Source organism: Vombatus ursinus, unplaced genomic scaffold (assembly GCF_900497805.2).
Source record: "Vombatus ursinus unplaced genomic scaffold, bare-nosed wombat genome assembly UNPS02014812.1, whole genome shotgun sequence".
Taxonomy (NCBI): Eukaryota; Metazoa; Chordata; class Mammalia; order Diprotodontia; family Vombatidae; genus Vombatus; species Vombatus ursinus.
In genome coordinates, this window is record NW_020954590.1 from 12756538 (window position 1) to 12781905 (window position 25368).

Sequence of the window (25368 nt, forward strand, 5' to 3'; positions counted from 1 at the left end):
AGATGTTAACCATGTGTCTCTGTCCCTTGTCTTACAAATGTCTAGCCATGATTCCAAATGAGGAGAGGTGAGGAATAAGCACTAGTAACTGTTGAAAGGCAGAATGACTGTGGATAGTAAGAGTTCTCTTGGCAGGAGAGGAAATGGGATTGGGTATAGGGAAGATGAAAGAAACATCTTGCTATTACCACTCAATTTTCTGAGCAATGCCTCCTAAACAAATAGTTGGAATATATTCCTCTACCACCTTCTCTGCTATTCCTTCCCATTTCCAGTCATTTATAAGCCCAAAATAAATTAATTCTATTGTAATGCTCCTGGTTGCAATGGGCAAGTTCGGTGTTAGGGAAAGATTTTAATTTCTGAGGAAGATGGCAAGATGACAAGAGTCTCAGTTTTATTTAAGCTTTGCATGTTGTGCAGTCCTCAGGACATACTACTTAAAACATGTTTTTGCAAGTTAATGTAAAAACATGAGGGCAGAATTAGTCAATTTTTGCTATGTCTTTATCCCAACTTGTTTCCTTTTCTCCATTAACCATAATCCACCAACCAATTCTCAGATTTACTCAGTCTTGTCCACTAGTTAAAGAATGAATAAGAGATTCCAGATTTTAATCACTAGAGAAAATTTGGAGCTACATCTATAAAGTGAAAGATTGAAGTCACCATACTCTTAAAGATAGGTATAACATCTAAAGCCTGAAGCTTAACATGTAAACCTACCTAGGTTTTGCCCAGTGGGCTAGGACACTGATTATCAATCTATTTGGAGGTGAAAAACCCTCCTTTTTTGTTGTTTGTTTTTGGTAAGGCAATTGGGGTTGAGTGACTTGCCCAGAGTCACACAGCTAGTAAGTGTCAAGTGTCTTGTCTGAGGCTAAATTAGAACTCAGGTCCTCCAGACTCCAAGCCCAGTGTGCTATCCACTGCACCACCTAGCTACCCTGAAAAACCCTCTTAAAAAAATTGTTTTGGAAACATATCTCATCAGTTTACTCCCTGCTGAAAACTTTTGAATGGTTCCTGATCCCCTATGGCCTGCACAATTAAAATGCAAATTCCTTAAGACTGCTATTTAATGTCTTCTAGAATATGCTTCCAACCCACCTTTCTAGATGTATTTCATACAATCTACCTTCTAGCCAAACTGGATTACCAGCTGTTGTCTTGCCTTCTGTGCATTTACCCAAATTATTGCCAATACCTGCAACCTTCTCTCCATACTGCCATCTGGTGAAATTCTTCAAGCACCACCTCCAAGAATTTTTCACTCCCATTCAGAGTGACCTATCCTACCTCAGTTTTCTTGTACCATTTTGGATCTCTTCTTCGCCTTTATTCTACCTTATATTATATATATTTTTTATATGTTTCTTTTTCCCTCTCCCCGTTTATTTAGGAATCTTTTAATCTCCAGCACCTACCACAGTGCTTTGTGCATAATAGATATTTAACAAGTGTCTGCTGGATTAAAACTGAAATATTTATAGTTTGATTTTGAAAATGAAAATGAAAAATCAATTTTGAGTATGAAAATTTTAAAACTCTTAAGTGACCAAAACCAAAGGCCAGTTATCCTTGTGCTAGTCCAACCAAACCTTCCTTTTTATGTAAGGTTTATCACAAGGAAATAGTGTATGCTTTTGGTATGAAAAAAATACAAGTATCAAAAGCCCAAGAAGAAAGTGATTCATTCATCCAATAAACAGTATTAGGTAGCTGCTATCTGTAAAGCACTATGCTAGCTGTTAAGGATATAAAGATGAAAAATGTTACCTCCTTCTAGGCATATGACATGTACACAGATAAGTACAAAACACATCAGGGAATGATGAGGGCTATGGAGTAGCAAATGGACAAATTTGTTGAAAGAAATTTGAAGACAGAATATTTTCATTTAAGAGTAACTTCAGAGTTAAAATGGCTAAGTTGGTCTATCAGAGTTGGTTTTTTGTACATTTTAAAAAATATAACTGTGTGAAACTACTCTTCACAACACCAAAATCATTCAAAAGACATGTTTGGTGAATTAAAACTCTCAAGGGTTTCTTCCTAAAAAGTTTAGTGGATTGTACTCCAGTAAGAGAGACTAAAAATCTTAGCTCATATTACCTCCTAGATCTTTAACATAAGGGTTATGTGTCTTAACTAAAGTCATAAGCACAAGTGAATACATTTACAAAGCAAGTAATATTAAATATGGCCAAACTCTATGATGGGTAATTATGAAAATTGTCAATATTTTTCCTTTTCTTACACTTGTTATAGAGGCGGTGTATAGCACAGCACATCAGTCAAATAAGATTTTTCTATCACCACTTCTGAACAATATTTGTAAACATGAATGGATAATATGCAGAAAACAGAATTAAGTTGTACTGGGATAAAAATCAATAGACCTATTTAATCTAGGAAAAAAAGTAGTTTTTAAAATCTCCAAATTCTGGAATATTAATGCAGGAGAACTTAAACAGTGACTCTCAAATTTATATTCTACACCTTTCTGAGATGTCTTACAACCTCTCCTAGAGGGATGGGAAAAGAAGAGAGAAAATGAAGCTGGCCATTCTAGGAAGAGAAAAGAATGGGCCAAGAAGAGAAGGCTACAAGCTGCTGGGAAGTGTAGAGAAGCTGGACAAGAGCTATAAAAAGTAATTTTCCCTAGATCAGCAATAAGGAAATGCCACCAAATTTATGCAGATTAAAGTAAATTTAAAATATATGGAACTGTGTAACTGAAAGTATTTAAGTGATTTTCAAGAATACTCCTAGGGAAATGTCCTCAGGACAAGGAGTTGACAAGTTACAGAATCTTGAACTACAACATTACCAATCTAGAGAGTTCACAGTTGCGTCTAAATCTATGTGTCTAATAGTAAATCTATATCTACTGGCAAGTGCTAACAGAAAAATGACCTGCTGCAGCTTTCTATTTAACTGCAAAACAAGTACAAAGGAAAGAGCTATATAAGATTCCACCCCTTTACTATAGTACCACATAAAGGGGCTTGTTTTGTAAACCTGAACCTACACAAAAATCTCTAAGGAGAATTAATGGGCATGATTCGTGCACTCACTGGCCTATGAATATACAACAATTAGCATCAGTTTTTCTTTTTTATATTTCAAGCCTCATTATCCGATGCAAATTGGGACAAACTAATTAATATATACTATTACTCAATCAATCTGTAAATTATTCAAGAAGAGTCAGTATGTGAAAACAGATAAAATTAAACTATACAGGATTTATACCACCTATTTCATTCCTTTCCCATAACTGCAACATGTTATCATTTATATTATACAAACTAGCCATAAAAATCACCAAAGAGAAACTTCATATCATGTTCCTTGGAACTGTTCCAGTCTCAATGATGTTACCAAGCTTCCTGTTCACCTAACAAAGTGACCATAAATGAGAGAGCCCACAAATAAGTCTCATTACTTTATAGCCTCATCCTATAGTATTTTTCTTTCCCTAGAAGCAGAACTGATCAACATGTGAACCTGACATAAATCCTGAGATTTTCACACATGTATTTGACCTCAGGCTAATGATTATATAAAAGACTCATGTAGGTGAGGCCCTGGACCTAATGGGGAAAAAAACCTTAACACAGAGTTTAAGCATCCTCATACTGCTGATCTGTAAACTGTATACAACTAACTTGAAAACAATTCCCCCAGATGCCACTAGGGTTTTTTTGTTTTTACTGAATGGGGTTCCTGAGGTGATGCTTAACTAGATCTGAAATATCCAGTAACAAAGAATAATACTATCCTTATATATGTGCCTTCTGAGCCAATGATACGTTTCAACTACACCGTCTTGTTGGTCTTTTCTCCCTTTGAGACAAGTAGCAGGTTTTTAAAGCCTGATTAACTGGCACAGACTGATTTTGAATAGGACACCAAATGACCATTGGTAGGGCAGCTGGCCTAGGTTACAAGGGCCATAAAACAAACAAAAGCTAACAGAGCCACTTGATGATCTAACCCATGCTTCTGACATTTACCACTGTGTTCTCATTAGGTGAGCTTAACTAGTCATGGGCTTATCTAGTCAGTAGAAAAAGGTAAAGGATTACAGCCATAAAACAATTATATAAAGATTTGAAGATGGATCAAATATCAGCTTTATTCTAATAATTATCAATCATAAATGACTAAATAAAATTTTAGACTTAATGAAATATCAAGATATTTAAATAAGTTATTTCCGTATGACTGCTACTTTATCAAACATGCTTAACTCAATACTATTACACTGTTTATTCTGATGGGCATACAAAACAAACCTGAGGCTGCAGATTAACTTATCAAAGGTTATTACTATAATGTACTTTGGAACTGTAGTTATTGTTTAAATAGACAAATGCAGGATTCAGTTTAGCTGATTAGCTGGGGAAAATATGTAGCCTAGTAACTCCATGGCATTCCTTTTTTAAAAAAAATTCTCATGTCTAATCCAATTTTATAAAAATTAACACAAAATCACAATAACACAAAAGCAGGGATTATTACCCTGGGGTCTATCAACTTTTTAAAAATATTTTGATAACTATTCCAATTTAATTGGTTTCCTTTGTAATATTATTCATTTTATACATGTAAAAACATTATTCTGAGATGAGATCTAAAGGCTTCATCACAATACCAAAGGAGTTCATGACATAAAAATGGTTAAGAATTCCATGCTTTATAACATATTGTCTTTGGTTTTGGATGGTATTTCAGAGCCAGTATTACCAATACTTTATGGTTAACATTACTAAAACTTTTTTGCTCCTGATTTAAAAATCGGGTTTTTAAAATTCAGTAACTAAATCTACATTTAGAAGGAGAAAATGTTTTAAATACTTCTGTCTCTTTATAATACCTAACTTACCACCTTTGATGCAGTAACAGTTATTTCAGATTATTCAAATATTTTTCATCTACAACATATTAAGGCATAATTCCAAGGAAACTTATTAAAAATGATTACCAAAATTTGTGAGATATGGAGAAGTTGGGGAAAAAAGCAGCATGTTTTAACTTATAATTTTAATATAGCAACCAAAGAAAACTCCAAATACTGTACAGTGAAGTGTAATATGATACACTATATACTGTTATAATACACTATCATTACATTACAGATTTAAAAAACCCAAATGTAATTAATACAGCAATCACAAACAAAACAAATCAAAACGTGCTAGATAACAATCAGTGCTGTAGGGATGGTGTAACTTCTATGCTAATTTCTTTTAGTCAACATTTAAAGCAATTGCTGTCTTCTAAATATATACACTATTACTTCTTATTTATATATTTTAAATAACATTTTCCTCCAAAAAGTGCACTCATTAGTTCTTGGCAATAATCCTCAAAGTCAAATAAACCTGAAAATACTAATAACTTTTTCAGTCTTTTATTGCTCTACCACAGGCATAAAGGCTCAGAAATGGGATTCTGCATTTTAGAAAGGATGCAAGATCTTAAAATGTAAAATACTAAATAGTTGATATTGACAAGGAAAAATAACATCAACTTTAAAGTTCAACTAGTTTTCCTTTTCTTTTACATGACAATAATCATGTTACTATTGTAATATAAAAGCATATAGATTCCATAATTAAAAATTTTTAATGTCAACTATACAAGTAATGGCATTTTCTTCAGTAATTCACATTTCGTATGATTCCTGGTGTTTTGGAACAAAGCTAAAACTCCCACGATTTAATAATACTAACATGAATTAAAACATTTAGCATTTCTATGTATTGTCAAAAATGGCAGAACTTGCTAAGTTACCTGGCAAATCTCATGTTGTTAGTACCCTTTGTTATTTTGTTTTACTAAGCATACATTTAAATATTATGTTTTTTTTATATATAGCAACAGTTCTGGGTCTTCTGGTCCTCAAAATAATACATTTCTTACAAAATTAGTAATGATGGGCATTAGGACAGGATAATTCTGTAAAACTAATCTAATAATCCTCTTGTAAACCAGGATCTACCAATCTTATTCAGAATACCTATTTTGTTACTAACTCTAAAAGGCCATCTAAAATTCAATTGTAAAATGGTTAGAATTTGGCCCATGGTACAGTTGTATGACAGGAAAAATAGCCCAAATGTAAATTGAGTCTTAAGAGAATTTTTAAAAATCTCAAATTCTTCTCTGCAGTATTTTAATAATAAGCCAAATCAAAGTACTCTTGAATGGCTTTAAAAACAAAATGATATAATGATTTTAAAAATAAAGATTTTATGATTGCATAAAAAGTTCAAGTTAATATAATGTCAAGTTCTTGTGTGATTAATAAGAGAAGTGGCATATTAATGCTGTGCCTAAATATTCAGACATTCCTAAGTGTTAATTTGTAGGAAAATGTTAGCTAGCAGCTTATATTAGTACTTAACCATGTAAAATAATACTGTTATAAATTTTTCCATTTTGTAGCTAACAAATGCTACATCAGTGATCATCAACAAACGTCAATACTGACTGGTATGTGGAACTTTAGCAAATGATACTCCCTGAGGTAAAGACCCCTGCACAAAACTACTGCTCACTTCCCATTAAATTGGATACTGTAGAAATTTCCAGAAAGTCTAAGAACCACAGCTGTTTTTCAGTCATGTCTCAATGATAAGCAGTAAGCTTGATTGGGGAAAGAAAAAAAAAAAACAACCAACCAACCAACCAACCCCAATACTGTTACAAAGCAAGAAGTTATCTTCATATCTTCCATAGTCAACAGCAGCTGCTAAACTTCTTGGCTACACAGCAGCTTCCCAGGGAATATTATGAGGACAGTGATGGGGAAAACAATAAATTTTAGGCTTTTAAACTTATTCCTGAATATATCATCTCTTCATGGTTCATAATTCACAGTTAATAATAGATATTTTCCTACATGTTATTGTGCAGTACTGTTGTTATATATTAGTTTTAAATTTTCAACTGGTTTCTCCACACTCATTACCAATATTCTGGTTGTTTTTAGATATATCTGAACTTGGACCATTAACAACAAACATGATAAGTTTACCTATAAGAAAGAGAATTGAAGGGAAAAATATGCAGAAATTAATTTAAAATGTTCAACCAGACAAAAGACTGTAAAATAAAGCTTAGTTTGAAAAGTTAACCTAAAGTTATGGCATAACTTCTAAGAGGAAATAAAAATACAATGACCACTGCAAGACTTTCCAGTTCACAGAGTAAAAGTTTGGTGATCATTTACAGTGATTCCCATGCTGTCACAAAGGGCAGGACTAAAATAACAACATTTAATTCTACAGTAACCTATTTGATTATTGTACACGTAAAAGAAAAAGGATGGCTATAACTAAACAGAATGAGACAAAATAACTATAATGAACTTCTGCTGTGAGACTTAGTGAAGATCTGTCATTTTTCTTATCTCTTAACAGGCAGCACCTACACCATCGGAGACCTCAACTGAGATAAAATCATTTCTAGGAATCTGATCACTTCAGAGCCAAGCATTTTATTCTTTAAACACAAGAGAGCCCAAACTACTAATGTAATGTCCATACATCAGTGTAATGTAAGCAGCCATGCTGTAGCAACAGAAATTAATAAAATGTCTGACGTTATGACCAAATTACTGCTTTGGCATGTACATTCTGATTCACATTAGATAAGCATGAAAACTTAATACGAGAGGTGTAACTTTGTGTTTGTTTTGCTTTATACTCAAATAGGATTTGGAAGTCATCAACTCAACACACAAAGTCACTAGTGAAGAAAATATTTCTGTGTTAAAGAAAAGGTGGTTCTGTGATTTACCTGGAAGCAAGGAATTACCTTGTTAGACAGTTTCCCTGTGGTAAAAGAAGAGGAAATGTACATTTTAGTGACCAAGAAAGCCAAAATAATTATTGTGGTTAGATACTGTAGTCTGTAGATTTATACATAAGAATTCTTACAGCCAAATGTAAAATGTTATTTGGTGGTTATATTTCACACCTTATGCAAAAATAGTACACACTATAAAATAGTTAGTTATAAATCTCCTTCAACCTCTCTGATCTGCAGAAAGACAAATTCTTCTAAGTAAAATTTAGAAACCAAAAAAACCTGAAAGTTTCCAAATTAAAAAAAAAAACTTGATAAAATTAACCCAAACATGCCTCACTCAGTTTAAAGTGTTCAGATTCTCCAAAATTAAGTGACTTCAATTGATTTACTTTCACGAAGAGAACCTTTTTTTTTAACTGAGAAGCATCAATTAAAGTGCCTAAATTCCTTATGACAAAAAGAGGTTTTAAAATATCTGATAAGATAACATGCGAATATTTTCCAAATTAAAATATAATTTTCATGGACCTGTTTTACATGTGCAAACAGAAAAAGCCAGGCCTTCAATACTCTAGAGAGGAGACTATTAACATACATTTTGTCTTTCCATCCATGCAAATACAACTTAATTTCTGTGAACAGAGGAAGAATGTAAAATAAAATGCACATTACAGAATACAGATCTGCAGGATAAGAGGTAAAATAGTGCAATACCAATGTGAGGATAAACATTCTTTGTCTTATGGAATAAGCACGACAGCTGCTTCTCAAGGAAGCTGGCACTAACAATTTCATGAATACACTAAGTGAATGCCAAGTTGCTCAGGGTATGATGCAGCAAAATTTGCACCACAAATTCAAGTGAAGCCAACAAATGATGATCCTATGGGCACCAAAAAAAAAAGAAAAAAAGGAAACATTATCTGTTTCCAAGAAATTTCAACAAAGACACTTAGCATATATACCATTGATCAAAATTTTAGAACAAAGCAACTCATTAATAAAGAATAATTCTCAGCTGATAAGTTCTCTGTCACTGACAAACTTTGAAAATTGGAGATCATGTAACTATATCTACCATTATCTATTGTATTTCCTACCACAACACTCCCTAACCAACCTTTCTGTGAGTTTAAAAAATTAGATGGCATTTGCCTTGCTTAGGATTCAGGAGACAGTATTAACATGCTACTGCTTACTAACAGCATTCTACAGGCTGTGTTGATTCAGACAGTAACATAACGGAATCAAATTCACTTTATCATTCTAGACTAGCTTTTTTTTGTTTTAACCTTGCTCAACTGGCAAAAATTGTATATCATTACACTCTATTTCCAAGTTATTTTAATCAAGAATACCTAGCTCTATGAATGTGTTTAAATCTAAGGAAATGTCAGGTTCATATAAAGTGTCTAATATACTGTATTATGAATTTTAATATACAGTTCAGTTCTGGTTGTTCTCAGATTTACATAGATGTATTTTTACACTATAATAAATGTCTGGGATGGTTATTTGGAATAACATTAACTTCAACAAATTTAATTTTTGCCTAGTTCTAGCTTTTTCAATAATCTTAAACATACTTTTAGCAAGAGAACTTTCACATGTTTGAAGAATTAAGACTCTCATGGAATTAAAATTACAAAGAACTTCCAATTACCCACACATCTACAACAGAAACTCATTCTCAGTGCATCTTCTAATAACTAATTTACAGGTAATTCAGAGCCAGCCTGGGCAGGAGTATATTAAAAGCTATTGCCAATCACACACTTGCTATCATGCACTGAATAACAAGATATAATCTTTGAAGTATACATACAAGATTTTTTCTTTTAAATGACTAATCATGTATGTGGTCCAGCCAACAACATTACATATTCACAATAAACATTCTGCCCTTATTAGCCCCTCACTAATCAAGAATGATCCATTGGCTCAGTTGCATTAGTCATGTCAGCATCTTGACTATCCATCTCTTCAGGTTCCTCCACAGAATTTCCTTTTTGTGCTTTTGACCTAGTGGCAAATGTTGTTCCCACTTCACTTGTCACGTTTCCACCAGTTGTTTCCACATTCAAATGCTCAGTACCACCAGTTATGGGAAAAGATTCAGGTAAGCCAGCCTGAAAACTCCCAGATTTTGCAGATGAACTTACAACTTCTACTTTCCTTTGAGGAAAATCAGTTGGTGACTGCTCTGTGTTCTGATCCCTCAAGTGCCTGTCCATTGAAGCCTGGATAGATGAAACCATTTCCTGCAACTTTTTTCGCTGGGCTTCAATCAAGTTAGGATCCAGCTGCCTGCTGTCTCTCATTGTTACTACTCCAGGAGCTATCCGAATAAGCTCACTGTTACTAGAAGGCGCTGTGAATACAGAAGGATCTGGTTTTGCAGAACTAGCAGCAAAATCTGTCCCTGTACTATGTTTTCTGACAACTGGACCTTCTCTAGCTCTCTGATCGAGGTGGGGGCTACTGGAAGCAGTTCCAAGAGAATGCCCTTTTCCCTGGAAGGCAGTTACATTATGCAACTGTTCTGATTTCTTTTTCACTACTCCACCACTACCTAATTTCAAGAGACCATGTGAGGGACTTGATTCTCGACTTCTTGAAGTAGTCTCTGCTCGAACCTGACTTAGAGCCTCTTTCACTAAATCTTCAACATTAGGACCAATGGGAAAGTGCCCTGCAGCATCCACACACAATTCCAATCTATCTTCTGAAGCATTGTAGACAAAAGTTTTACCAGGAAGATGTGGGAAAGTGCAATGCTTGCCATCAGTCATACCTGTGAAGAAGGAAAAGAGTAAGAAATTTAACTTCTTCAATTCCATTTAAAAGATTACTGAAAAAGCATTGTTACCTCTGAAATATAGTGAAGCTTAACTACATTAACTCAGTGAGTGGTCAGCAGCTTTATGCAGCTTTTCCACACCTAGCAGTTGAGAAACCAAAGAATTAAAAGTAACAAGGATATCCCACCATACAGAAAATGAACTTAAAGCATTTGTTTATAAGTCTTTACCTACTTACTTGATAGAAAAGGAGAAAACTGCAAAAGAAAAATTATTGTTGGGAGAAAACATTAGCTAAAGAACAAATTAAAATGAAGATAAAACATCTCAGAAAGTATATTGTGTAATTCAAGGGAAATGTGATTCAGTTTTCCAAAATTCAAATTCTACGATTTTTACAAACACATCTAATATATTTAATGGAGAGTTGCCTAATAAGACCATAATGGATAAGAGATGTGGTCTTCTGGCCTATCAGAATGATAGATTCTTGACCAGAGACTTATGCCCAAAAAGAGCCAGAAACAATGTATTTGCCTAGAGATAGTTGTCTGATTATAAAGACTTTTAATTAAAAAGGCATAAATTAGGAAAAAAGCAGGAGGTGCTCTGTAGTCCACAGGCAACACAATAGGAAAGCAAGGCAAAAACAATACTCAGATCCAATATGCCTGGTGCCAATATGCCAACATGTGGATTGTATTATAATAAAGAGGACGTTTAAGTTCGTAAAATAAGAAAGAAAATAGAAACTCAGAAGCACATCACAGTTTTGGTAAGATGAGTTATACCTGAAATATAACAATGAAAAGGGTTCTTATTCCCATTCAAAGAGACTAGTTTGGGAAAGAGAGTAACACTGCACATCATGAAAACATTTAATTTGTGGAAATCCACAAACCTCACGGGAGCATGGCATTGGAGAGGGAGATGAAGACAGAAAACATCTGAGTGAAGATCAAGACAGAAAAAAAAAATAAGGCAATACAGTGGTGGGAATATATAGTGGGGGCCCCCTGCCACAAGGCAAGATAGAAGAAATGGATGATGCAAGCTCATAACAGTACTTGGAGAAAGGATACAGAGTTCCTAAGAGATAACAAAAGGAACAATGGACATAGCCTAATTAAAATCTGCTTGACTTTTTAATGTATATTTGTTATAAGGATTTTCCTCCCAATTAGGGATAGAAATTTTTGTTAACTGAAAATAATAAATAAAATCTAAAAATTTTTTAATCGCTTTAAATTTAAAAAAAAAATTAAAAGTCAAAGTTCATTAATAGAATAAGGCCCAAGACTCTAAAAAGGTAAGATGACTCAAAAGGGATGGGAGACTTCCAAGAACAAAGCTCTACCTTGCTGTTCCTTGCAAAACTACACTTCCCATCTATATGACTTTGTACCAGCCTCCCCACCTAGAATGTTCTCTCTTTTAACTTCTGCCTCTTGACATCCCTGGCTTCTTCCAAGACTCAGCTCAAATGGCATCTTCTACAGGAGCCCCCAAGCCACTTGAACCTTCTATTTTAAGGTTACATCATATATGTGTACTTATTTATTTACATGCCGTTTCTAAATTAACACATAAACTCCTTAGGGATTTTTTTGTGTATTTAATGTTTCTTTGTATATTTAATGTTCTTTGTATCCCCAGCATTTAGCACTTACAGTGTGTGGCATATAATAAGCACATAATAGAGGTTTGTTGACTGATGAAGCAATTCTCCAGAATTCTGATCACAAAGAAAAGATGTCTAAAGAGAACAATATGATTATTCTCTCTTTGATTGTCATCAAAGGTACTTAGACTTTTGAAGGACAGCATAAAGCATGGTAAAAGGCAAAAAGATGAATATGAAAAATTGGCAACATCCTTTAAGAATATAGGAAAGGCTACATTATTCCAGGAAGCCAGAAAGAGTCAAGGCTTGCAGTAAGTGCTCAAGATGACAACAAAAAAGGATTTCTTTGGCTATACCAGGTCAAGATGAATATGAAAGAGAGAACTTACACTTGTTATAGTAAGAAAAGAAAGAGGGAAGAATTGGTGAATTCCTATTTTGCTGCTTCTTTTTCTACAAAGGAGAATGATCTTCAGACTAGAAATTATTTTAAAAGTGGTTAATAGGGAATTAGAATTTTAAAAAAAACATAAGGATATAATAAAAGTGTCTAATTACCATTAATGAGTATAAAATTTTGTGGTCCAGTGAAAGTACAAATCAGGGTAATGAAATCACTTACAAGTTAGTAATCTTTCATGAACCACAACAGCAAAAACAAAAAATGTGTTGTAATATTTGTTGAGAACTAGGTCTGGTGTCAAAAGACCCTGGGTTCAATCCCACACCCGTAATACTAAAGTGACCTTGAGCATGTCCTTTAACCCCATTTCCTCATCTGTAAAATGAGAGTTAGAACTGATAGCCTCCCCTTCCAGCTCCATCTATGAGCCTATCAAACTACTGGCCAATGAACATGAAGTCAATCCCTGGCAAGATTCTAAAATTGTTATAGAATGGTTCATTGGTTTGTGATCACTTAGAAAAGAGGTAATCCTAGAGGCCAATATGCCTTCATTAAAAATGCCATGACAAACTAACCTTGTTTTCTTCTCTGGCAGAGTTACTACATACTTAGTACACTAAGCACTTAGTAAGTACAGGGTCCTTCAGTAGATCCTGGAGGAAACTGCAAGTTTAGATAAGCTTGAGAGAAAAGATGTTACCAATAGAAGAATGAGCAAAGGTTTCATGCAAAAAGTGACATCTAAATTGGACTTTAAAAAATGGGCAAGAATTCAAAGAAAACAGAAAGAGAAAGGAAGAGCAGTTTAATTATAAAGGACAGTGTTACCAAAGGCAAAAGGCAAAGAGACAAAATAGCATAGAACACACAGCTAGCATCTGAGGTCACATCTGAACTCAGGTCTTCCTGATTCCAGGCCCACTTTGCCACCTAGCTGCCTCTTTAGACAGAAACACCAATGCATTGCTGATGGAGCTGGAAATCTATTCATTCTGGAAATCAATGTGGAAATATGTAAATAGACTAAAACGTTCATACCCTTTGACCCAAAGATTTCACCATAAGACATATGAGACAAAGGCTCCATATGTGAACAGCAGTACTTTTTAGTGGTAGCAAAAAACTGGAAGTAATGTAGATGTTCATCAATTAAACAACAAACTGTGGCAAACGAATGTAATGGTGAATACAGAAAAGAATGGAAATACTATGAACTCATACAAAATGAAATAAGCAGAGCCAAAAAAACCCAATATTACACAATTACAGCAATATAGATGGAAAGAACCACAAAACAACACTGAATATTATGAAATTATAAAGAACAAGCTTATCCCCAACAAAGAGATATGAGAAGATACATCCTCCGTCTAACCTTTGTAGAGGTTCTGGTCCACTGGTGTAAAACAGTGAATATAACATGAGATTTTTTTTCTAAGAATTGATCTGTTTTATTCAACTTTTTCCTTCTTATTCCTCCTTTTAGGAGAGTGAAAATCTATTTTTCAATACATATTTTTTAAACTGCCTGCAGACATGAGAAACTGACCAAAAAGAATTCAAATTGAAAATGATGAGGAGGGGAAGGAAGAGATAATTCATAGAAATCCATTAAGCCAGATAACAGAGAAAAGCAGATACAACATAAGATTATCCAAAAAGAGGGACAGGAATAAATCTCATAGTATTAGATATCTAGACTAATAATAAACAAAGTAAACTATGTTAACACAAGGTAAATTTGATCTTACAAATTTGATGGTATATGACTAGAATATGACTATGTTACAGTATGCTGTACGCAGAAGGAAGTGGTAGAATAATTGCATAAAATATCAAGATAACACATTCATGGGAAAATCCACAAACAAGAGAGGGAAAGCATAGGATGAGGATCAATGGAAGGAGTAATAAGTGTTATTATGCTGGGATCATCTAAACAAAAGAAGAAAATGGATGAGTCCAGGAAACTGATCACATCATGGCATGGAGGCATGAAAGAGTAAAGATAGGGTATTTCACTTATCCAAACATCTCTTGGAACACTCCCTTTTCTAATAGTAGAGCATCTGATTAATTTTTGACTTGCCTTATGATCATTTCATTCTTCAAAAGATCGAGAAAGTGTATAATAGGAACTTCTATTCTGGAATGGATTCTGATTGATAAGGAGAAAGTGACTGCCAAAGTAGAAATGATAGGAACTTTAGGAGGGAAAGGCTAATCCATCCTAGAAAGTTCATGTCAGATAAGGAGGGGGACACCAGGCACAATCTGAAACATACCTAAGATTTCAGTACAGTCAACTTCAAAGAATTCAGATGAATAGGATCCCAGAACCTAAAATTCCTAAAAGAAAGCTGGCCTGAAAAGTACTGGATGCTCCAAAGAATGTTATTCTAATAACAATTTCAATTAAGTAAGAGCAGTATAAAGAAACCAATTTGAATATCCAAGGAATTCACTGATCAATTTAGATTTTTAAAGGACGAGAAAATGGAAGCAAAGGCAATAACTGAAAATGATAATAGTGTGTCTGGAGGTCTAAACCTCAGAAGAAGCTGAAGCTAGTCATGAATGCTAAGAATAACAAAAAAGGCTTAAAAAGAAAAGCTATGTTGGAGGCAAGAGTAATATCAATGAAAGGAAGGGACTGCTATTCAGAGGAAACTGATGATAACAGATGGCAACAGACTCTTTTTTTACTTCTACTTTTTCTACCAAAAAAACAAACAAACAAACAAACCAACAATCAGGGGGTAGACTCGAACAAAAAGAGTTAACTAGAAGTAAAAAGATGGAAATAGTATCTAGTTGGCCTCAACTGAATTCAAATAACTAGGCCTAAATAAACATCATATTTCTCTTTGAACACACATATACTACACATATCCAAATAAGCAAATATCTTTCAAAAAATGTTATCCATCTCCAGAGAAAAAACTGATGGAGTCTGAATGCAGATTGAAACATAACTTTTCTTTACTTTATTTTTCTTGGGTTATGTTGTCTGTATCTTCTTTCACAGCATGACTTACATGGAAATATGTTTTACATGACTGCCCATGTATAACATGTCAAATTGCTTGCCTTCTCAATGAGATGGGAAGAGGAAAGAGGGAGGGAGACAATCTGGAACTCAAAATTTGAAAAAAGAAAGTTAATTGTTTTTACATGTAATTGGGGGAAAAACATATATATATATATATGTATGTATGTATGTGTGTGTGTATGTATATATATAGATATATATATATATTTTTTGTTTTTTTTTAAAAGAGCAACGGGTAAAAGTTGCAAAAAGGCACATTTCAATTAGGTTCCTGAAGAGAAGGGGGAAGGGGTCTGGGCCTGTGAACTCCCAGTGAGAAAAGCCCTTCTACCAAGGCAGATCAACAACTGTTGTGCAACAGTCTCAGAAAATTGCCTGGGGTACTGAGAGATGTCCTCAGGGTCACACGGTCACTATGTGTCAGAGGCAGAACTTGCACCCAAAGCTTCCTGGCTATAAGCCCAACCTCCTCCGCCACACTGTTTCTCATTCAGATATATATAGGGGAAACCTCCTGACTGTTAGAGTTGTCCAAAAGTGGGGTGGGCTTCCACGGGAAGCAGTGGATTCTGTACACCAAAATATTCATAGTAGAACTTTGGCGATAGCAAAGAACTGGAAACAAAGTAGATGACCATCAACTGGGGAATGGCTAAACACTGCAGAACATGACTGTAATACAAGAAGGGTTCTTAACCTTTTTTGTGTCTTGAAGCCCTTCGGCAGTCTAGTGAAGCTTATGGATCTTTTTTCAGAACAATGTTTTAAAACACATAGGATTTTAAAGGAAACTATTTACACTGAAATACAGATGGAATTTTTTCTCCCATTCATGTTCACAAATCCCCCCTGAAATCTTTCCATGGACTCTTTGGGAATCTACAGACGCCAGGTTAAGAACTCCTGCATTGTAACAGAATATTACTGCACTGAAAGAAACAATGAATGATTTCAGAGAAACATAAAAAAGACATATGAAGTGAACCAGGGTGGTGGTGAAAAATTGATATAATTGCTTTATAATAACCATTTTATAGTACTAAGAACCAAGGAATCCATCCCAATTATTCTGAAATCTTATATATAAATGCTTTGAAAACTATAAACTTCCTTACAGATAAAAAGTATCTGAGACTGCTTCCCCTTTAAGACGGACTGTTAAACACTGAACTGAAACCCTTAACTAGACTCACACCCCTAACATGTGCAGTACATTACTCAGCCTCCCACTTCATTAAGATTTCATCCACAAGACAGAAGCTCCCTTCACTTCAGTTCTGCTAAACTTCTCAGGAGCATCACTCAACCTCTTTTTCTTCCCTACAGTCACAAAAGGAAAGGTATCTTCTTCCCTTGCTCAAGCTAATCCCTTTATTTGTCCCCTCAAGACCATTCCTTTTCAACTCCTAGACCCAAGAGGTTGCTACAAACATCATTTTCCTCTCTTGCTTACTACAGTCACCATGTCATCTACCTATAATAAACATGCGCAAGTTTCTCTAATCCTAAAAAAAAATTTCCTCAATCCTTCAACTTCTTTCAGCTATCAACCACTCTTTTCTTTTCTGTGCCAAACTTCTGAAAAAAGTGGTCTTGACCCTAGGCCTCCACTCATTACCTCCATGTTCAGACGTTTTTTCAGTTGGATCTGACTCTTTGTGACCCCACTTGGGGTTTTCTTGGCAAGGACCTGGAGTGCTTTACCATTTCCTTCTCCAGCCCATTTTACAGAGGAGGAACTGAGGTTAGGTAACTCGCCCATGATCACACAGCTAGTAAGTGTCTGAGGCCGGACTTGAATTCACAAAGAAGAGTCTTCCTTACTCCAGGCCTGGCACTCTCTCCACTTTACCATCTAGCTGTACTTCCTACTCTGTCCTAAACCCCTTTGCAATCTGGTGCCTATCTCCCAATGACTCTACTAACACTGCTGTCTCAAAAGTCATCTACTATTTGCCAAATATGGTGGCCTACTTTCAACCAGAAAGGCCTCTTCATTCTCCTAGACCTCACGACAATATTGATACTATCAACCCCTCCCACCACTTTTCGCTCTTTAAATTCAAAAGTTCCACCTTCCTAGCTCTCCGAGCTTTCTTCATCTGCTTTACTGACTTCCCATCTACTAGATGACTCCTTACTTGAAGCATTACCCAAGGGTTGGGCCCTGATGCTTTCCTCTCTAGACTCTCCCTTAGGAATCTCATTGCCTTTCATGGCTTCAACTACCACTGACTTGGGTCCCACACGGACATTCCTAAATGCTTAAAGATATCTTTACTAGATGTCCTCCTGGCACCATGTACTCAACATGCCCCAGCCTGAGCTTATTATATTCTCTCCAAATCTGCTCCTTTTTTCTGACTTCACTACAATTATCCCTTCCACATCAAGTGGATGAGGAGTGAAGCACAGCACTGGCACCTCCTTCCCATCCCACCCCAGTGATCTGGAAAATCCATGTAAAATTTTTTGGCCAGAGAAGTCTGAATTATTATGGTATTAAAAGTTAAAATATGGTGATATTACATAATACTATACGTATATTTTATGCATTTCTGAGTTTCTAAACTTCTTCTGTGTCATCTGTGGCTTCTGCAAAACTCCCCCAAAATTTCCATTTAACATCTCACGCTGACCTGAGATATATCAAAACTACTATAGGGAAAGTCTCAATGTGCCACCATTTATTATATCCCCTCCACACACTCAATACTCCAGGCAATCAATAAAAAATCATTTAAGTACTGTGCTTTCTAGAAAAGTGAACCAATAACATTTTGACTAATAGATAAGTAGAGGGTCTGTCTTTTCACATCCCTCAGTAAACTTAGGGGGAGGGGGTTAGGGTTGGAGAAGAGTTTAACTCAATAGTCTCTAAGGACCCTTCCAGCTCTAAATGTATGATCCTCTGATCTGTGGTCTATAAAAACTGTGTGTTTCCTATCTATCTATCTCGAGAAACAATCCCTGGTCATTTTTTCCCCTGAAAAGAGGTTTTGTTCGTGGATGCCAGGTCCGAGAAATGTTATTACTGGGGAAAGAGAGGGGAAGACAAAGGAAAGAGAAGGCAGACTATATTCAGTACAGTATACTGCATTGAGCATTTGGGGGATATTGGGACTGACTCTACCACCATGAAGAGATGCCAAGCTGGTAAATGTGGTAGTGCTGCTTATGATTTATATGTATATCACACCTGAAAAACCAACAAAAATGAAATGTTTATAGTAAACAAATCTTTTTTTGGTTCAGTTTACTCTTGGAAATTTTTTATTTATTTTATTTATTTAAAATTTTTTTTAAAAAACTGGTATATGTCTGGTTTCATCAACTAGACTCTTAAGATCCTCAGAGGCAGTGAATGTTTTATACTTCTGTATCTCATTCATCAACCAACCTATATACACAACATACACTCAAAAATACTTCTTAAGTAAACTACATCTCAGTTAACTGAGGCTTCCACTATACTATCTTAGGTTTTTTTTTTTTAACACAGGAATTTTCTAGTTCAAGCCCTCATTTTATAAATAAGGAAACTCAGGCTGAGAGAGATGAAATAATTTGTTCAAGGTTATATAGCTTATACAAAAAAAAAAAAAAAACAAACAAAAAAAAAACCCAAGAGCTGAACACTAGAACCCATGTCCTCTGCCAGCTAATCCAGTTTTCTGTACAACTAAGATTCTATAAAGGGAGAGTTCACAGTAGTGTTCATTAAGGGGAAAAGGTAAATGTTCTATTTTAAAATAATTTAGTCTTAGTCCACAGTCACCTATTCTATTCTATGTAAATATTTAAAGTATCCATCACCAGTTGTGCCAGAATGGAGCATGACAACCATGTTTTGTCTATGTAGTTCATTCTTACCTACCCAAGGGTAATAAATAAGAGTCTATTACAGACTTTGGGTTCCAGCCCTCCCCACTTCTCTTGCTTTACTCTTTTCCCCCCTCATCCTGCCTATCAACATATTAAGACACAATCTGTTCAGATAAATAACCAAACCATAGTAGTGTGAGAAAACTTCAGGATGCAAAAACATTTGAATGTAGTTTTTGTAAGGCTATCTTAGAGCCAGTTTAAAGAACTTAAGAGTACCAGACATACCCTATTCCAATTGTGGGGACAAAGGCCATTCTTCTACGCCTTGATGTGTTTGCCCTACTTTCTTCCTTCCCATCGTTAAGGGTGGTTAGTGTAAGGTATATTAGAAAAATGACTGGACATGAATTTAAAATATTTGGATTACAGCCCAATCTACTACTTTATTATTCTGTGACCTTGAGTAAGTTACTTAAGATCCATGAGCCATAATTACATCATTTGTAGAATTCACTAATGAGACTAGATCAGACTAGATGACTTACTGCTCTGATATTCAGAAGGGAAACAGATCAAGCCCCAAGTTACACTAATATTTTCCTCTGGTTAAAAAAGAGATGACTTTCCAAGGACATTTCTTCATCTACTCAGTTGTCATCTTTTTGGCTCTCTTCCTGGGAATCTTTTTTTCTTTTTCCTGTCACTGGGCCATAGCTATTCTCTAACATTCTTCTAATATTACAGCCTGGAGACTCGATCTTCTTGTTTGCCCTTTGTCTTAGGGACCTTAGTGTTTTCTAGTCCATCTAATTTGATTAGCACAACCTGGATATTCTTTTTTTTCCCTACTGCTGTCTGCCTTTGTTTTCTCTCAAAGCCCCTTTCAGTTTTGGGTTAGGCCTCTCTCACAGCAAGACACTTGGATTTCTTGATAAATCATATTAAGGTTCTCTCCAGTTCCTATACTCCATTCCTGATCTCCATGTGCCTTGGATTCAGGTTCTGTGATTTCCTTTACTATATTCCCATGTTTGCATTTGAGTACAAGTGCATCAGGTTCATCCTTCCCTTGGGAGTTCTTTCAATTCTCTAACATTTGGAGAGGGGATATTTTGACATATCAATGTTTAAGTTTTCATCTTTACCCTATATCCCAAGAGAAATTAGAATTCCACAGAATGTAAATTATTTGAGGACAGGGAATGTTTCATGTTTTGTCTTTGCATTCCCTAGCACACAGCATAGTACTATTATATAGGTGTTTCATAAATGCTTGTTGAATTAAAACAACAGATTATAATGGCTTCACACACCTAACTAACCTAATAATATAATACAGTTTCTCTTCTTTTCTCATCCACTTACTATGATCATCAAAAAGGATTAAGTGCTAATTCACTTGTAACCTTTTAGCTTTAAAGCCAAATTGCCAAGTTCTCATAACACGGGGTTTTTTCTAAGAGTAAACTGTGACTAGTAGTCCTACCTCATCTCCTTTCCTACCTTCAAGACCATCACATCTATATACTAGCACTTGACATTTATATGATGCTTTACAGATTAGCTATCAAATATGAGAAAGGAATTTACTCAAGAGTAAAATTCAAAGACTACAAATACTTTGGAAGATTCAATATACCCTAATATGGAATGATTTTTTTCCTTAGTATCAACCAGGAAAAATAGTTTACAGAACAACAAGCTAAACTTATTGTCCTCCCTGAATGACAAATCTATTTCTTAGTATTCTAAATTAATCTGGACTTCCTTAATGCAGGAGACAGAATGTAACTGCTGAGTTTCTGTATTTACAGTTACCTTCATAACTTTCTGCTAGATAACAGTAAGATAACTTTTTCTCTATACAAACCAACTGTGGCTATTAAAGAATAAAAATCATTCTTGGTTTCATAGTTTCTAACATCCTTGTAACTCCCAGCTATTACAATACTTAATATAGTGAATGCCTATTACCTGACATAGACAGGAAAGGGGTCATTTTGATTAAACATCATAGTGCAGAGAATTATCAAATAAATATCACATGTGCATTACCCAAATTCAAATAATTAGCATAAAATTACCTTAATGCTAAATAATAAATATAATTTAATTTTTTTATGATTCAGAAAGGTAGTTCAAAATCCTATGGTTATGTTGAATATTCTTTATAAACTTCATCATCTTACTGACCCAGCACTTAACAATGGCAGTAGTTTAGTTCAATCTTATGATTATCATTGGGGGTGTATACATACGTACACACACACACATATATATCTGTATAATATATAATTATATATCTATATAATATATACTATATATACATATATATACACATACACATTATACACACACACACACACACATATCTATATACATACATATGTTGTTGCTGTTGTTGGATATTGCCAGAGTTTTACTTAAGTGCAGGAGCATGGGTCTGACCATGTCACCCTTCTACTCAAACTCCAGAGCTCCCTACTGCCTCTAGGACAAATATAATTCTACTCCTGTCCATCATTTAAAGCTCTTCTCAACCTGACTCCTTCCAAACTTTGCAGTCTCTTACACAGTGCTCCCCTCCATGCTCTCTATGGTCCAGTCTCACTGATCTACTTGCCATTCTTCACTCACAATATTTATCGTTTGTCTGTCTGCACTCCTTATGCCTGAATAGAACATACAATATTCCTCTTCACCTCTGTCCATCCTTCCTTCCTTCCTTTCTTTTTCTCTTGCAGACAATCTGGGTTAAGTGACTTGCCCAGAATCACACAGCTAGTAAGTGTCCGAGGTCATATTTGAACTCAGGTCCTCCTAACTCCAGGGTCAGTGCTCTATGCACTGTACCACCTAGTTGCCCCCTCGGTTTCTTTTAGGACTCAACTCAACATCACCTTCTGCCTGAAGCCTCTCCTGGTCTCCCTGGCTACTAATGCCTTCCCTTTCAAGGTCACCGCCTGTTTGCTTTGTAGGTGCCTTGGAAAGCCCTAAATATGTATGTGTTGCCTCCCTCATTAAAACATAAGCTTTTTGAGGGTAGGGACTATTTCAATTTTGTCCTTGTATTCTCAGTGTTTAGCACAGTATCTGGCACATAGTAGGCACTTAATAAAATGCAAATTGACCAATATATAATCCTTACCCTTAAAAACTTCGCAATCATAATGAGGAAGTAAGACTTACACAGAATAACTAAGTTAAAATATATGAAAATATGTGATAGGCATAAGTATAATTTAAGGTCAAAAATGCAAGGAAAAAACATCACAGATTTAAAGCTGGAAGGAACTTAAGAGATCATCTAGTCCAACTTCTATTTTACAGTTGAGGACACACAGGCACATAGAGGTAAAATAACTTGCCTAACATCACACAGGTCACAAGTGGGATATATTAAGAAAGGAAAGGATCTGTGCTGACTGGAGGTGGGGATAGTCACACTTGTACCACTGACCTGATTTGTCCCAAAATGAATGAGACTGAAATGAGAATGTGGACAAAACACAAAGCATCACAAAAGTTTAAGTTATAATTACTACAAATAAAGTTAACAATGAGAGCTGCTCTGATGTATATTAAAGTTTCTATAATATGAAAAGTGTCTTAAAGGAAGAAGAAATAAGGAAATGTATCACATCACCTTTCCTTGGAGACATGTGGAACTATGGCTATGGAATGCTGGATATGCTGTCAGACATGTTTCAGAGGTCTGACTATTACATAAAATAAAGCACCTCTATCAGTTTTTACATCCAAGTTAACTCAATTATATCAAGCCTTTGTATCTGATAAATATCTTTTATCTTTTTAAAAGATATATTTTAAAAAACTCTTTTCTTTCCATTTTTTAAATAATTTATAACACTACATATACAAGTTAACACAACCTAAGTAACTGTACATAACCTTCCCCCATTTGGGGGGAGGGGGAGAGAGGTGGGTCTGGACCTGTGATTTCATACCCAATGTGGTAACTCCTCAATGTATGTCAATGACTCATCCATAACTTGGAGTCTTAGTTGCCCAGGGAACTGAGATGCCTTGCCCATAGTCACGTAGTTTATATAAGAAGCAGGACTTGAACCCAGGCCTTCTATGCTCACAATAAAAAAAAGTTAACATTCTCTTTTCACATATGTACACAAAACTTCACAAAATCACTATAATTAAAGAAAAAACCAGTCTGAATTTGTGATCCAAATTCTAAATATTTTGAAAACGCAGTTTACTAACAAGCGCACAAGCTATTATACCTTTGTTTACTATCATACAGAATAATTGAACCTTCTGAGGCCTGCAGTGAAAAATAAAAACCATGGAAAGTAACAATGAAAAATGGCCTATACTTATTAGTTTATGGAGGCCTCATCACTTCTCATCTCATCTGGCTTAATTGGCCACCTCCAATTTCCAAATCTCCACACATCTGCCAAAGTGATAGCCCTCAAGCACAATCTGAACATGTCACTTCCTTGCTCAATAACCTCCTGTGGCCCCTTATTACCTCTGACATCATATGCAAATTCATCTGCTTGGCATTTAAAGCCTTCACAGCCTGGCTCCAACCTACCTCTCCAGCACTACAGATTATACTCTTTCATGAATTCAATGGTCCAGCAAACTGTCGTTCTTCCAGTCTCTCACTTGACACATTATCTCCAATTTCCATGATTTTGCAACTTGATTTTGTTGTCCCCATGCCTATAATGCATTTCCCTCTCCTCACCTCTGAATGAATGAAAAAATGTGTATTAAGTATTTACAGATGGCCAGGCACTGTGCAAAACAATGAGGATACAAATTTTAAAAAACCAGAAATCCTCTACCCTCAAAGAGCTTACATTCTAACAATAGAAAGCAACATATACAGAGGGGCTGGGAAAAGAAGAGTTTTTAGGGAGTGGAAAGAAAGGAGGGATGGGACACAAGGCAGCAAGAAGAAGGTAAAAGTAGCTTGACAGGCTTGATGGGATGTGAAGTTGAAGAATGATCTGTTTGTCTGGGGCCAATCAGTAGATATAGTGGGCTAGTTTGTATAAGCAGTCACCAATCAACCATTATACTGTTTTCTCTCAATAGAAAATAACTTCCTTAAAGATACAAACTTTCATTTTTGTTTTTGTATCCCTAGGGCCTAGGTCAGATGTAGTTGACATAATAAATACTTGTTGGTTAATTTTATTTCTAATTCAGCTGATGTAGGAGAGGGAAGCACTGGCTCTACAGTCAGAGGCCTTGGGTTCAAATTCTGCCTCTGTTGCTTATTACCTGTATGACCTTAAAGCAAATTACTTTAGCCTTCCCAGGCCAAAATCTCCTTAATTATAACATGATAGCGTAAAATGGATTGGGTGGTGTCTTAGGATTCTATATCTAAGGTCAGATGATATATTTTTGAAACATTTTTGTGGCCTTCTAAAACTTCCAGTCTATATGGTTTTATGAAAATACTTTATTTTTCCTTTTAGGTTTGCTCTGCTTAATTAAAATAACAGACAACTCTAACTCTGTATTTTTAGGATGCATATTTCAAATACTGAAATTACAGGTGATGATCTCTCCCTGGAGGCTCACCATACTGGTACCAGACTTCATGCAGACACCCAATGGCTTTAGCCCACTCCAACTTAGAAATGAGCAATCCATTGGCCTCAGCCTCCCTGGGAGCAGGGATTATAATCACCTGCTACTACATCTACTGCCTCAGTACCTTTTCTGTAACTTGTGGTCTTAGGGAGTTGCGTACAGTACTAGGTAACTAAATGATTTGCCCAGATTCACACAGTCAGTAGGTGTCAGATGAAGGACTTTAACCCAAGACCTA

At 35.3% G+C, this 25368-nt stretch overlaps 1 protein-coding gene across 2 annotated transcripts in view; it reads right to left on the reverse strand.

The window, feature by feature from the left end:
* Positions 1–5406: 5406 nt before the first annotated feature.
* LOC114054076 (deubiquitinating protein VCIP135) overlaps positions 5407–25368 on the reverse strand; it is a 31893-nt gene continuing 11931 nt past the window's right edge. For both annotated transcript variants that reach the window (XM_027877173.1, XM_027877172.1), the window contains one exon: positions 5407–10621. In XM_027877173.1, the coding sequence (XP_027732974.1) occupies positions 9750–10621 (872 nt within the window). In that variant the 3' untranslated portion in view covers positions 5407–9749. The remainder of the gene's footprint in view (positions 10622–25368) is intronic.